This window comes from Anolis carolinensis, chromosome 1 (genome assembly GCF_035594765.1).
Source record: "Anolis carolinensis isolate JA03-04 chromosome 1, rAnoCar3.1.pri, whole genome shotgun sequence".
NCBI lineage: Eukaryota > Metazoa > Chordata > Lepidosauria > Squamata > Dactyloidae > Anolis > Anolis carolinensis.
In genome coordinates this window covers 292,685,541-292,697,667 of record NC_085841.1, presented here as the reverse complement: position 1 = coordinate 292,697,667, position 12,127 = coordinate 292,685,541, and the positions used below count along the sequence as shown (strand labels likewise).

General features: G+C 47.8%; 1 protein-coding gene and 1 long non-coding RNA gene across 2 annotated transcripts in view; one reads left to right on the top strand and one right to left on the bottom strand.

Annotated features, from left to right (window-relative positions):
* Positions 1-1,373: 1,373 nt before the first annotated feature.
* fjx1 (four-jointed box kinase 1) lies at positions 1,374-3,094 on the bottom strand. Its single transcript, XM_062967885.1, has one exon. The coding sequence runs from the start codon at positions 2,721-2,723 to the stop codon at positions 1,521-1,523; it is 1,203 nt and encodes a 400-aa protein (XP_062823955.1). The 5' UTR covers positions 2,724-3,094; the 3' UTR covers positions 1,374-1,520.
* Positions 3,095-3,687: 593 nt separating this feature from the next.
* The window catches only part of LOC134295426 (uncharacterized), a 29,914-nt gene continuing 21,474 nt past the window's right edge, over positions 3,688-12,127 (top strand). The window contains exon 1 of the long non-coding RNA XR_010001992.1: positions 3,688-5,045. This is a non-coding gene — a long non-coding RNA (uncharacterized LOC134295426). The remainder of the gene's footprint in view (positions 5,046-12,127) is intronic.

Sequence of the window (12,127 nt, the reverse complement as noted above, 5' to 3'; positions counted from 1 at the left end):
AGATACTTATGATAATTAATTATACCTTGGTTTTACATGGGGTATTCTCATGGTCTCCCACTAAAGGACAAACAGCCCATTTAGCCCCAGCAGTGGGCACTGGATAACGCTCACAGGCCCTTTTGCTGGGTCTTGAAAGCAACCCGGGACAAAATAGAATGTGCAAGGGATTGTTATTTGCTGGCCTAGTCTTAGAACAGACAATAGTGCAGAACAGGTGCAGAGGACCAGCGTTGCACCCAATGCTAAAAAAGGGAAGAGTGGCATCATTGGAAGTGTCTCCCTTTGACCTCATCTGAGGACACAGTTGGCCCCCAACAGCTCTCCATTCTCAGCGGCTGGGATTCAAAACCGTTGGGTATCAAACAAAGGAAGAGCACATCCCACCAGTGGATCCTGGCAGTGAAATAATGTCTCTATATGTTGTCGAAGGCTTTCATGGCCGGAATCACTGGGTTGCTTTGAGTTTTCCGGGCTGTATGGCCATGTTCCAGAAGCATTCTCTCCTAACATTTCACCCACATCTAAGGCAGGCATCCTTAGAGGTTGTGAATGTATTGGAAACTAAGCAAGAGAGGATTATATATGTATGGAAGGTCCAGGGTGGGGGAAAAAACTCTTGTGTGCTGAAGACAAGTATGAATGTTGCAATTAATTATCTTGTTTAGCACTGAAAAGCCTTGCAGCTTCAAAGCCTGGGTGATTCCTGCCTGGAGGAATCCTTTGTTGGGAGGTGTTGGTTGGCCCCAATTGTTTCTTTGCTGGAATTCCCATGTCTTCTGCTTGTAGTTCTTTGTTTACTGTCCTGATTTTAGAGTTTTTAAATACTGGTTTCCTTCATGAAAATGAACATGAAAGGCACTGCAGACTCACTCAACCAGAGAAGTCAGCCATAGCAGAGCACTTGATGAACTAACCTGGACACAGCATATTATTAGAGAACACAGAAATGCTGGACCACTCTCACAACCACCATGTCAGACTACACAGAGAAGCCATTGAAATCCACAAGCATGTAACACCTCCCAACAAAGGATTCCCCCTGGCAGGAAGCAGCCAGGCTTTGAAACTGAAGGGCTATTAAATGCTAATCAAGGTGGCCAACTGAAACAGTCATACCTGCCTCAAACAGACCAGAGTTCTTTCTCCCATCCTGGACCTTCCACAGATATATAATCCTCACTTGCCTTGTTTCCATCATACCTCAAAACCTCTGAGGATGCCTGCCTTAGATGTGGGCGAAACGTCGGTAGAAAATGCTTCTGGGACATGGCCATACAGCCCGGAAAGCCCACAGCAACCCAAAGTAAGAGAACATTCCACCAGTGAAATAATGTCTCTATAGCAGGCAAGTTTTCCCACGCCTGCTCTGCAGGGTCTGTGGCGAGTCTCTGGGCTCCCCCGTGAGTCCGACACAACCGGCAAGGCTGCGGTTCCCCTCCTGCGGCGGGTCCGGGCCCCCTTCTCCCCGGGGCGCCAGGGCGGGAACAAGGCCCCTTCCGTCCTTCTTCCCGGCGCCTTCAGCGGTCCCCCCGGGCGGCCTGGGCCTGGGCCTGGCAGTGGAGGATGTGCTGGTGGACCAGGTCGATGCGCTCCTGCAGGAGCCGGGCCTGCTGCTCGGAGAGGAAGCCCAGGCTCTCGGCGAGGGGCTCGCGGGCGCGGTAGACGCGGAGCAGCTCGGAGGCGGCGTTGCGGAGGCGGTGCAGGTCGCGGACGCGGGCGGCAGTGCCCTCGCGGAAGACGCAGACGGAGCGGAGGAGCGGCTCGTTGTAGCGGTCCCAGACGGACAGGAGCCGGTAGCCGTGGCCCAGGCCGGCCTCGTTGTCCAGGAAGACCAGGCCGCCGTCGGGCGCGCGGTGGAGGTTGCGGGTGGCGCGGTGCATGACGCGCGGGTCCCACTGGAGGCTGAAGAGGTTGCTCACCAGGCGGTCGAAGTTGGCGGTCAAGTAGTCGAAGAGGATGAGGTCGCTCCACTGGACCAGCTCCACCAGCTGGGACAGGCTGAGCCCACGCAGCGCGGAGGCGGAGAGCACGCCGCCGGGGCCTCCGTCTCGGGCGGGCGCGCGCCAGGGCTGCGGCGCCACCACGTCCGTGAGGTTGTCCACCCAGCGGGCCAGGCTGACCACGGCGCCCTCGGCCCAGGGCGAGCCGCGCAGCTCCTCGCCCACCGCCGCCCAGGCGCCCGGAGCCTCCACGCGGGAGAGCGCCACGGGCGGGAGGCGCTCCTGGAAGCCCAGCAGGCCGGCCAGGTGGTAGGAGAGCGCCTCGCCCTGGACCTGCTCCGGGTTGATGCCGTAGCGGACGCAGGCGCGGCTCCCGTCCGAGAGGCGAGCCAGGCGGTTGGGCGCCCTCCCGCAGCCGCCCCGCTCCAGCGCCACCACCGCCGCCGCCCGCGCCGCACGCAGCCACGAGGCCGCCTCCGCTGCCGGGAAGCCGCGCGGCACCTGCGCCTCCAGCCAGCGGCTCCAGAAGACCCCGCCGCGCACCGGGGACGCCGCTGCCGCCCGCCCGCGCCCGCGCTCCCGTCCGCGCCCCACGCGCCTCCGCCTCGCGTCCTCTCCCGGCAGCGTCAGCAGCGCCCGGAAAGTTTTGGGCGGCGAGGCGCCCAGGGCGGGAGAGATCTCCGGCTCCTCCGCCAGGCGCCCGACCCACAGCCCAGCCAAGGAAGCCGAGGCCAGCAGCAGGGCCAGCGCCGCCGCCCGGCTCAGCCCCGCCCGGGCCATCCTCCTCCTCCGCCTCCTCTTCGGCTCAGTCCCTTCCTCCGGGAGCCGGGCGCGGGCACACCTCACGGCGGCGGCTCCTCGTGCTCCGGCTCCGGGCCATGGCCTCCAGCGGAGTCTTCGAAAAGGCTTCAGGCAGTGTCTGCCCCGACCGGCGTCTGCGCCCACATCCAGAAAGAAGAGAGAGGAGCCGAGGAGGAGAGAGAGAGAGAGAGGGCGAGGGAGAGCACGCGGGGAGGCGCGCGGCCCAGCCCCCCGCGCCGCGCTTAAAGCAGCGATGCCTCGCCCCCGAGTGGGGCCCGCCACGAGTCGCGGGGCAAGGAGAAGGCGGGACAGACGCTTCCTCTCCCTCGGAGACTCCTCTGGCTCGAGCCCAGCCCGGCTCTGCCTCCCTTCCGAGGAGGGGCCCGGAGAAGGTCCGCCCCCCGGCGCGCATCCCCCGCCCGCCCCGTTTGCAAGCACAAAGGAGCCGGCGCCTCGCGGAGTAAGATCCAAAGGGGAGGGGGGGGGGATAGAGAGAGAGTGGGGTCTTAGAGTAAATATGGGCGGAGTGCATAGGGGGTGAGGCAGGGACGAGGAGCCGAGCCCCCGTAACTCCAAACACACCGTCGAGCTCGTCCCTCCCTCTCGCTACAACCAGGAAGGGCAGCGTTTGAACCCCGCGCCCGGGAATATGCTTGCTTGCCCTAAAGCAACCCCCTGTGCTTTACATTGCAGAGGGAGGAGAGAGAACACCTTCTGAGGCGAATGGCATGCCTTCCTTGGGGCTCATGAAGCCACGCAGACCCTTGAGACTGGAACCAAGAGTCCGGGGCCACTCAAAACACGAGCTCCTCCCTCCCTCCCGCTACATCCAGCAAAGGGCGACCTTCCAACTCCCTCCCTGGGACTATATGCTTGCCCTGGGGCAGCCCCCTGTGCTTTGATCTCGGAAGTGGGTTTGGGGAATCAGGCGGAAGGGCCCCGACTCAGTCCGAGAAGGTGGGCCTCAGTGGGGACAGAACTCCTTCAGTGAGAGTAGAAGGCGTTCAGGGCTGGAATCACTGGGTTGCTGAGAGTATGACCATGTTCCAGAAACATTCTTTCCTGACGTTTCGCCTGCATCTATGGCAGGCATCCTCAAACGTTGTGAAGTCTGTTGGAAACTACAGTGGAGTTTATATATTTGTGAAATGTTCAGGATGGGAGAAAGAACTCTTGTCTGTTTGAGCCAGGTGTGAATGTGTGAATGATTATCATGGAATAGCATTTCAGCTTCAAGGTCTGGCTGCTTTCTGCCTGGGGGAATCCTTTGTTTGGAGGTGTTATCTGACCCAAATTGTTTCCTGTCTGAAATTCACCAGTTTGCAGAGTGTTGTCCTTTATTTACTATCCTGATTTTAGAGTTTTTAATACGGGTAGCCAGATTTTGTTCATTTTCATGGTATCCTCCTTTCTGCATGCTTGTGGATTTCAATGGCTTCCCTGTGTAGTCTTGACATGGAGGTTGTTAGAGTGGTCCAGCATTTCTGTGTTCTCAAATCATATGCTGTGTCCAGGTTGGTTCATCGTGTGCTCTGCTGCGACTGACTTCTCTGGTTGAGTTAGTCTGCAGTGCCTTTCAGGTTCCTTGATTCATGTCAGAGCAGTACTGCATTTGGTGGTCCCTATGTAGCCCTTGTCCACAGCTGCATGGTATACAGTAGACTATTGCAGAAGTGAGAGCATCCCTCTTGACCTTTGCTGAACGTAGCATTTGTCGGATTTTCTTAGTAGGTCTGTAGATAGTTTGTAGGTGGTGTTTCTTCATCAGATTCCCTATGCAGTCAGCAGTTCCCTTGATGTCTGGTAAGAACACACCTGCGTCAAACAGGCAAGAGTTCTTTCTCTCACCCTGAACATTCCACAGATATATAAACCCCACTTGACTGGTTTTCAACAGACCTCATTATCTCTGAGGATGCCTGCCATAGACGCCAGGACGTGGCCATACAGCCCAGAAAACTCACAGCAACCCACGTTCAGTGAGCTTTGCACTACGGTTTGATTTAATCCAGGCAATTATTCCATTCTGACATATGCCCCCCCCCCCCCCGCCCGAGACTTGTAAAAGGAGTCCTTGGTATCCAGTGGGACTCCCCTAGATACTCTGTGGATGCTCAAGCCCCATTATATACAATGGGGCAGTACAATGAGGCTCCTTATATAAAATAGCAAAAGAAAATATCAAGACCATTTGAAAATCTTTTTTAGCATTTTCAAGCCCTGGATGGTTGAACCCAGTTACAGAAGGCCAATAGTATGTACTTGAAATTAAGCCGCACAAGCAACTGTGCGTCTTTTTAGGTAAGTATGTTCATCTGTTTAGCGGAAAGTGGAAATTGATCAATGATGGATGGTTTAAACATAGCCTGGGATCTTCTATCACCAATGCTTGCTTCTCACTTCCCCATTACCAATATTTTCCCCTTCTCCTCCTTCTCCTTCTCCTCCTTCCCCAGCAAGGTGCAGGTAGCCTCAGGGAAAATTTGGTCAACTCTGTGATTCTGGCAGCAGACAGCTTTCTCCATCAGCTCAGCGGCAGTTGCATTTTGATCCCCCAAAATGAGTCAAGCAGGGTTTAGTGTGACTTACCTGCCAATGAAATCTGGAGGGGGATTCCACATCTGTTTGAGTTTTAGACTCCTGGTATGCGCCTGAATTCAAATTATTTCACAGGCGTTTCCCAAGATTTATTGCAAACCATCACCCATGTTAATTGGGCAGCATTGCCTCACATATTTTTGAAGATAATAAGGGAGCCATGTATTTGCCACATGTATGGGAAGACTGAGCAAATGCCAAGATGTGACCTAATACTTTCCTGTGAAAAGGCGAGGGCTTAACAATAATAATTGTGAATAATTTGTTCCAAGCAGGCATTTCTAAATGAAATTTTACATAATGACTGATTTTATAAATTGTATAGTGAGATCTTATATTGCTGGAATAAAATTAAATGTTAAAAAAGGCAGAGAAAATAGGAAGAAATTCTATAAAGGCCACAGAGGAGCCTTGACATTTTCTCCCTCCTTCCTTTAACTCTTAGAAACATGTCATATTCCATAACCCTTTAATTGTAACATTACCTTTTCCCAGTAGCCCCCATTGGCACAGTGGGTTAAACCGCTGAGCTGCTGAACTTGGTGACTGAAAGGTTGGTGGCTCGAATCCAGGAAGTGGAATGAGCTCCCACTATTAGCCTCAGCTTCTGCCAACCTAGCAGTTTGAAAACATGCAAATGTGAGTAGATCAGTAGGTACCACTTCTGCGGGAAGGTAACAGCGCTCCATGCAGTCATGCCGGCCATGTGACCTACAAGGTGTCTATTGACAACGGCGGCTCTTTGGCTTAGAAATGGAGATGGGCACCAACCCCCAGAGTCAGACATGACTAGACTTAATGTCAGTGGAAACCTTTACCATACCTACCTCTTCCCAGTCTGTCTGAAGCCTCCAGACTCCATATTCAGAGAAGGAAGTGACTGAGAACATCTTTTCTCTAAAACAGAATGAGAGGTTAAATCATAAATTGAACTCCCCGGATTCTTGTTTTCAGAACATGATTTGCCACTTGGGGGCATTTATTTTCTTTTTGATGAGCTGTATTGGGTGTGCAGAATACACAACTAGTTTTCCAGATCTTCTGTCAGGTTTCTATATATTTGTATCAGTGTCCTTTATGGCTCAATAGTATTTTACCCCCTCCCATCAAAAGGCGACATTCTGTCTGTTTGAGGCAAGTGTGAATGCTGCAATTGGTCACCTAGATTAGTAATAAATAGCCTTGCAGCTTCAAAGCCTGGCCTGCCTGCTTCCTGCCTGGGGAGTATCCTTTTTTGGGGGAGTTGTTAGCTGGCCCTGATTGTTTCTTGTCTGGAATTCCCCTATCTTCAGAAGTTTGTTCTTTATTTACTGTCCTGATTTTAAAGTTTTTGAAAATACTGGTAGCCAGATTTTGTTCATTTTCATAGTTTCCTCCAATTACAGCATTCACACTTGCCTCAGGCAGACAAGAGTTCTTTCTCCTAACCTGGACCTTCCACAGATATATAAATCCCACTTGCCTAGTTTCCAACAGACCTCACAACCTCTGAGGATGCCTGCCATTGATGTGGGTGAAATGTCAGGAGAGAATGCTTCTGGAACATGGCCATACAGCCAGGAAAACTCAGGGCAACCCATCAAGAACATTGTTTTGTCTGCATACAACAACACCTTTTCTTTTCAGAATCTATGGTCTTTAAAGACACATATTTAGCAACTAACGTGTGCAGTTGTTGATTATTTATTGCAGAGGACCAGCTCTCTCCAGAAGCCCATTTCCTGCATTTTCCCAGTCCCCAGGCCACAGTATATAATTGCTGAGGAAATGCACTTTATTTCTCACCTACAAAGGCCAGGCCATAAACCTTAAAGATGGTCCAGAAGACCTGCTCAGAATAGTTATGTAAGTGTAAGAGGTCCCTATAGTAAGTGTGATAAATTGAAGGTTTTTTGCTTGCTTATGTCTTTTTCAGTTCTTTAAGGGATGATCGGGTCCTAAATATCCGAAAGGCACCAGATCTTGTCTGATCTTGGAAGTTAAATCAGTATCAGCCTTGGAGAGACTGCCACGTACCATTTCAGAGGAAGGAACAGCCAAAATCACCTCAAAATATACTTGTCTTAAGAAAACTCTATGAATTTTATGGGGTGCCACAAACAAACAGGAGACTTGAAAGCAAATAATACACAAGGGACAATCACTCCATTTCAGATATTCTGGACTACAGTGTCCATGAGGTTTAGTCAATGTGGCCAGTGGCTAGGTAAGAATTATAGAAATTGTTGTCCAAAATATCTAGAGTGCACCGGGCTGCCTTCCATTTTTGAGGTCTAAAATATCTAAAAGGCCCCGGATTGTCTGCCACAGTGTTAAGATAAACTTGCAGATACAGCAGTTGGCCAAATAATTGAGTGAATGGGTTTAATCCAGCATTTTAGTTGAAATTTCAGCATTCCAGCATTTAGATGAAAACTTCACAATGGCTGTGATCCTACATATAAACCATAAATCCAATTGAAGCTGGTGGAACTTGCTTTTGAATAGAGACTGAGCTGGAGATAATTACACAACAGCCTTTCCTATTGTTTGTCACTGGAATCTCTGAACATGGGGGGTATGGGAGAGAAAATGTGATAATCCTAATTTGAATTCTATTATCTGTTTTTGTCCAGTGCACAGCGTGCCCTGTAATTGCCAATTTTGTTTATATGGGGAGTGCCATGTTATTCTTCTGTTCTGAGCTAGCTCAGGAGATGGTGCATTGACTAAAAAGCAATGCATAGTTTGCTTAGTGCCTGCAAGCTCTTTGTCAATGACCACATCAGACATTTGTTCTATAATGCCCTCAATGTACAATAGCTAGTTCTTCAAGCCAGTGGTTACAAAATATGGTCAGGAGGATATTTTATTTTTGTGCTTTTTATGCCATTCTGTTTTGCAATGCTTGCCTTTTTAATGTTATTTTTGTGGCTCAATAAAGGTATCACTTCAAAGATATTCAAAATATTCTTCTTAAATGCTTCCAAATAATTTCTAACTTAATGTTGACCATAAGTGGAACCCATCACAGCGTGTTGTCGAAGGCTTTCATTGCCAGAATCACTGGGTTGCTGTGAGTTTTCCAGGCTGTATGGTCATATTCCAGAAGCATTCTCTCCTGGTGTTTCACCCACATCTATGGCAGACATCTTCAGAGATTGTGAGGTTTGTTGAAAACTAAGTGAGTGGGGTTTATGTATCTGTGGAATGTCCAGTGTGGGAGAAAGAATTCTTGTCTGGTAGAGGCAAGTGTGAATGTTGCAATTGATCACCTTGATTAGCACTGAATAGCCTTGCAGCTTCAAAGCTTGGCTGTTTTCTGTGTGGGGGAGTCCTTTGTTGGGAGGTGATTAGCTGGCCCTGATTGTTTCTTGTCTGGAATTCCCCTGTTTTTGAGTGTTGTTCTTTATTTACTGTCCCGATTTTATTTAGTGATAGTCAAATTTTGTTCATTTTCATGGTTTCCACCTTTCTGTTGAACTATCACAGAGTTGTTATGACAAACTGTATTCAGAGGGGAGTTGCCCCTAACATTTCCTGAGAGTTAGAGAGTGTGCTTTGCCCAAAGTCAATGGCTTTTCATGACTGAGTGGAGACTCAAACCCAGATCTAAAGGAGTCATGGTCCAAAACAGTAGCCCCGGGTGGTGTAGTGGGCTAAACCCTTGTGCTGGCAGGACTGATGACTTAAAGGTTGGATTGCTGACCTGAAGGTTGCTGGTTCGAATCCAACCCAGGGAGAGCGCGGATGAGCTCCCTCTATCAGCTCCAGCTCCATACGAGCACATGAGGGAAGCCTCCCACAAGAATGGTAAAACTTCAAAACATTCAGGTGTCCCCTGGGCAACATCCTTGCAGACAGTCAATTATCACACACGGAAGTGACTTGCCATTTCTCAATTCGCTCCTGACACAGAAAAATAGTCCAAAACGCAAGCCACTCCACCATGTTGACTTTCTTGCATACAAAAGCCCAGTTTAATCATCCAGTTTAAGAAGCAAGGTTTCATGCCAGGAAAAGTCCAGTTCAAGTATGAGCCAACACTATGAGCCACTCTCCAAGTATCGGGAAGTAAGCATAAAGCAGCACCAGTCTTTATAAATATTCAGTAAGTGTACAAACTATCTACAGCTTAATTTTCTTCACCAATGATGTTAAAATGACATAATTGCTTCTCCCCATCACATATTAAAATGTATTAATCCACCAGCCCCAATTCATTATTTACACAACTAATAAAACCACTTGGTGTTTTAATATAAAATGTCAAGTTTTGCAAGTAATTAGACAGTGATATTATCCAGGGATAACATGCTATGACAAAGGGCTCCACCATGTGGAGAAAAATGGAGACTGACAGAACTATCTACATTAAGGGAGCTCTAAGGAAGTTTAGCGTTTTTAGGATATTCAAACAGTTCACATAGTCAAATTGCTTTCAAGAGCCCCTTCCACATTATATACTTTGAACTGGGATATATGGCTGTGTGGACTCAGATAACCCAGTTCAAAGCAGATATTGTGGGATTTTCTATCTTGATATTCTGGGCTATATGGCTGTGTGGAAGGGCCCAAGGTCTTAGCTTCCAAGATCTTCACATTATCATCGAGGCAGTCTGAGGCTAAGATAATGATAGCAGGCCTAAACAAAACTCAGCAAATATTTTAGGGAAATCTCTGAGAGATTCTGGATGTTGTAGCCAAAGGAAGTAACTTTTCCAAGCCCAAATTAAGCCTTGCCTTTTAACTTCACTGTTATATAATTCTATGCATGTTTATTCAAAATTATACCTTAATAATATACAGAATAGTATACTGCTCACTACTTATTAAACATTTCTCACCTTCTTTGTGGCTAACAAGAATGCAACACATTAGAACATTGTAATTGAAATCTAAATGCATATTGATTCATGCGGAGAAAGAAAATTAAGAAATAAAGTTACCAGTTAAATTCTGCTTCATCAAAATGTCCACTTAACAGTCTATAGCTTTTCTAAATAAACTATGTTTGCTTGCTGGCAACAGAACAACTAAAATGGAATCAACTTCTGGAAAGTATTCTAAAGGCTGGGAGTAGAAGGCCTTCTCTCACATCTCCACTAAACATGACTCTGGATAGCAGGACTAATAGAAGGACCTCTTATAGTCAAGATCCTGGGGGAATGTGGTGTTTTGAGCATCCATCTATCAATTCCCCATCTTTTCCCTTGGCCTAGGACTAAAGTGGCTTACAAATTTTAAAATGTACTGGTAAACATTTATGGTTGTGTGCTTTCAAGTCATTTCTAACTACTGGCACCCCTATGACAAACCTATCACAGAGTTTCCTGGAGCAGAGGTCCAGTCTAGACAGGAGTTTTAAAGCCTGGGAATAGATTAGAATAACTTTATTGTCATTGTACATTGTACGACAAAATTAAACACTTTTCCCAGCACACATCACAAAAACAACACACCCATCCCTCCACACTCCTACCACGATTGCAGAGCCACCAATGCCACATCAGTGTGAAGTTCATGTGAAGATCACATGGAGTTCAATATAGTTACAGCTCTAGGATAAATGCTGTCTCTCAGTCTGTTTGTCCCTGCACCGTCTGCCAGATGGTAATAATTCAAACAATGAATATGCTGGGTGAGATGGATCCTTAAGAATGCTCTGAGCTTTCTTAAGGCTACGGGACTTATAAACCACTGATGAATCTGTCTGTGATGGTGGCAGAATGAAAGAACCCCCTCCACAGGCTTCAGTGAATGGCAACCTCATATGGGAGAATATGGCCTTTCAGATAATCTGAACCTTTTTGTTGTGTGCTTTCAAGTCATTTTCAAATTATGGCAACCCTAAGGTGAACACACCTTAGAGTTTTCTAGGCAGGATTTCTTCAGAGCAGGGTTGCCTTTGCCACCCTGAGAAGGCGAACTTGCCCAAGGTCACCCATTGGGTTTCAATGGCCCAGTGGAGATTTGACCCCCTGATTTCCAGAATCATAGCACAGGGCTGAAAAAATTACACCACACAAGGTTTTGTAGATTATAAACAATACTTTGAATTGTGCACATAAACAGACTGGTAAGCGGTAGGGCTGTCCTAACAGAGGAGTTGTATGTTACATCTGATCTGAGATCATGTAGATAATTATTGGTCATGACCACCATTTTGAATAGTGCATGGAAACAGACTGGTTCCTAGTGGTAGACAAGGGGAGTAGAGTATTCCCTATTAACAGACCTCCTTCAGTTTCCAAACAGTTTTAAAAGGCAGCTCCATATAGAGAATATTACAGTCCAAACAGGGTGTACTTAAGACTCGAGGCCTGTTAAGCATGCCATCCAGCCGTCTCTTCATCGTTGCTTCTGTCACCCTCTATCTATAGAAGGCAGCAGTGACTGGTGGCTTCCATATCAATGGGATGGCAAATCCAACCCATAACTAAAGACTGACATTTTAAAGGAATTCTCCAAAGTACTGGAACTATCAAAAATAATATGATCAAAACTTTGAATAGGTCCCTAATATTTCAGAATAACACAGATAATGGATTCTCCACTCCGCTAGCATAGATAGAAACCACCAATGCCAGAAGGCCATTTTCTGAACTGGTGAATATTCTCTATCCTTGAAGGCTCACCATGCAATTTGAAACCCATGTATAAAATAGCATGCAGACCCTGAGATAGAGGATATAGATAGGAGATAGATGTTTCTCCAAAAAGCTACCCTCTGTGCATATTGAATGATGAAAGCAGCAGCAGCAGAGAAGTGAGGGTAGAGGAATTCTCCACCTTATGTGCCTGTT